The 2,954-nt window shown below is 66.5% G+C and overlaps 1 protein-coding gene across 1 annotated transcript in view; it reads right to left on the bottom strand.

Moving 5' to 3' along the window:
• Window positions 1-612: 612 nt before the first annotated feature.
• The window catches only part of Parvg (parvin, gamma), a 32,663-nt gene continuing 30,321 nt past the window's right edge, over window positions 613-2,954 (bottom strand). Inside the window, exons 11-12 of the mRNA XM_013035428.1 lie at window positions 1,548-1,620; window positions 613-1,249 (exon numbers count right to left, since the gene is read on the bottom strand). Of these exons, the coding sequence (XP_012890882.1) occupies window positions 1,140-1,249; window positions 1,548-1,620 (183 nt within the window). The 3' untranslated portion in view covers window positions 613-1,139. The remainder of the gene's footprint in view (window positions 1,250-1,547; window positions 1,621-2,954) is intronic.

A 2,954-nucleotide genomic window follows, 5' to 3' on the forward strand; every position in this document is an offset into this window, starting at 1 on the left:
CGTCCCAGCATGCCCTGCTGTGAGGAGGGGGGACGTCCCAGCATGCCCTGCTGTGAGGAGGGGGACGTCCCAGCATGCCCTGCTGTGAGGAGGGGGGGCGTCCCAGCATGCCCTGCTGTGAGGGGGGACGTCCCAGCATGCCCTGCTGTGAGGAGGGGGCGCTGGATGTCTTGGTGGAGGGGGAGCAGAGGCCGCGGCGGCTCCAGTGCGGCGGGTGTCGGGTGTCGGTGGGCTCACACCGGACTGGGAGGACTGGCCCAAGGCAGCGGGAGGGCGTGGAGGAGGAGCCCAGGCCGTGGGGCGGCCGCTCCCCAAGTCCTGTCCCAGGGCAGGGCGGAGGCCAGGCCGCGAGGGGGTCCACCCTCGACGCCTTCACCTCTCCATGCCAGGCCCGGCAGCCGGCCTGGCGGAGGCGGCCTGGCACCAGGGCGGCTCCCAGCCCCCGCCAGCCTCAACCCCGCGCCTCGTCCAGGCCCGCTTCCCCACGGCAGCTGCGCAGGCTCAGGAAGCCAGGCCTGGTGTCCCAGTTTCCTGCTCCAGCCACCGAGCCCGGCAGTAGCTGAGCCCCACGGTCCCTCCCGGGAGACGGGCTGCGGATGAACCTGCACGCACTCGTTGTCAACCACAGAGATTTCTTTGGCGTGATTTGGGGGCAGAACTCCCCAGCCCAGCTGTGGGGGTCGGCCAGGGCCGCGGGTGCTTTGGCAGGAACCAGAATTTGCTTCTCCCGGGGGCGGGGCTGGCTCTCACGGCCATCCTGAGCCCATGACCCGCACCGGAGGCAGGTGGACCCTGAGCATCTGCGGAGGCCAGGGCCAGGCCCTCAGCCGGCCTGAGCGTCTGGGACCCTAGGGCGGTGCTTTGTCTGGACTGCAGGGAGTGGGGAGAGGGCAGCCCAGACCACAGAGCTGCGGAGGGCCAGGGCCGCCTGCCCTGGACACTCTCAGCCCCGCAGCTGGCTCCCAGAAGCATGCTTGTTCAAATAAGCTCAGCACAGCGAGTTGGCTCAAAGCAGATCTACCCATCCTGGTTCAACGGCCCTCACTGCGCGGGACACGGCCGGGCTGGGAGGGAGATGGGGGACACAGGGCCCGGAGAGCAGATCCTGAGACGCGGCTTGGGGTGGGGGATCAGTGATGTCAATTTGGAGTTCCACCGGGCACCCTATCCACATCTGCTTTCAGCTTGTGCTTGGAGAATAGGCTGTGGAGCACCCGCAAAACGCTCTTCGTGTCCTTGTTTACAATGTCTGAGGGCCGGGGGACAGGACAGAGCCCAGTCAGCAAGGGTGACCCCCGGGCCACAGTCCAGGGTGAGAGCTTCCTGGCCCCCCAGGCCCCTCTGACCCTCCCCCTACACCACTGCAACTCTTTCTCCTGGTCTGACTGGTCGGGACCTCTGTCCCCAGGACAGCCCCTGCCCCCCACGCGGGGGCAGCCGCAGCGCCCCCCGAGAGGAGACCTGACACCACAGGAGGATTCCTCCTCCTCCTCCTCCACCTGCCTCTGCCAACGCCGGCCCCCCCCGCCCCCCCCCCTGCTCCTCACCCTCAGGGCTGACGGGGTAGCCCAGCAGGCCTTGGTCCCTCAGCAGCTCCAATGCCAGGGTAACGTTGTGTAACTGCAAGGACAAGGTTTATCCATGTGAGCCTGGACACCAGACCACCTGCTGCCCCTCATAACCTTTAATCCACCCAAGGTTGGAGTCCCCGAGCAGCAGCGGGCGATCAAGGGCCGTCCAGCCTCTCATCAGAGGCCCTCAGTCCTAGTCCTGCTCAGAACACACAGGCCCCAGGAGGGCCTCTGCCCACAGCCGCCGTCACCACGGAGGTGCGCAGGGGCCGGGAAGCTCCTGGGAGGGTCTGTCAGGTGAAGGGAAAGAAGCCAGGGCTGCGGGTCGTGGAGACTCCTCCATGGCACTGGTCTCCATCAGCAAAGCAAGGGAAACTGAGGCCGAGGAGGGCCAAAGGGCCTCCTGCAGCCACAGACAGTGCTGCGTGGCCCATGCCTGGAACCCCGGCTGCTCAGGAGACGACTGCAGGTCAAAACCAACCTGCAGCCACAGACAGTGCTGCGTGGCCCATGCCTGGAACCCCGGCTGCTCAGGAGACGACTGCAGGTCAAAACCAACCTGCAGCCACAGACAGTGCTGCGTGGCTCCTGCCTGGAACCCCGGCTGCTCAGGAGACGACTGCAGGTCAGAACCAACCTGCAGCCACAGACAGTGCTGCGTGGCCCATGCCTGGAACCCCAGCTGCTCAGGAGACTGAGGTCAAAACCAACCTGGGCAGCAAAGTCTGCAAGACTCGTTTCTCCAATTTACCATCAAAGGGCCAGGGGTAGAAATAATAGCTCAAGTGGTGGCGTGCTAGCCTGAGTGACAAAGCTCAGGGACAGCATCCCAGCCCTGAGTTCAAACCCCAGGACTGCTCCCCTCAAAGAAAGAAAGTGCCAGAATCTGGGCCCGTGTCACTTGAACCTTGGCCAGGCAGGCTGGAGGCTGGAGCAGCCTCTACACCAGCCAGAGCCCAGGCCTGCTCTCCCTCGAGCAGGGGCGGCTAGGGCCAGTGCCAGCCCCGCCTCCCCGGCCACCCCAGCCCCTCTGCCGTGAGAGGGAGGCCAGTTCCCAGCTCGGTGGACGCGGAGTAAGCAAAGCCGAGCGGATGCGGCCGTGGTGCGGCCCTGCCCAGGCTGCCTCGGTCACTGCTGGGGCAGCAGGCAGGCGGAGCACGGGGGTCTGGGTGGCGCGTGTGTGGGCCTCCACCCACGCAGGCCACCTGACACGGGTCTCAGGCTCCTCATCTGCACCATGGGGCCAGCACATCTGGCTCTCCAGGGCCACGCTAAAGTGGGACTGAGGACAGAACCCGCCAGGAGGACATGAGCAGAGCCTGGGAGCTCCTCGAGGGCCCAGAGCCCCTGAGAGGGAGGACAGGCGCACGGAGGGCGGGCCAC

The sequence above is a fragment of the Dipodomys ordii genome, unplaced genomic scaffold, assembly GCF_000151885.1.
Source record: "Dipodomys ordii isolate 6190 unplaced genomic scaffold, Dord_2.0 Scaffold211, whole genome shotgun sequence".
NCBI lineage: Eukaryota > Metazoa > Chordata > Mammalia > Rodentia > Heteromyidae > Dipodomys > Dipodomys ordii.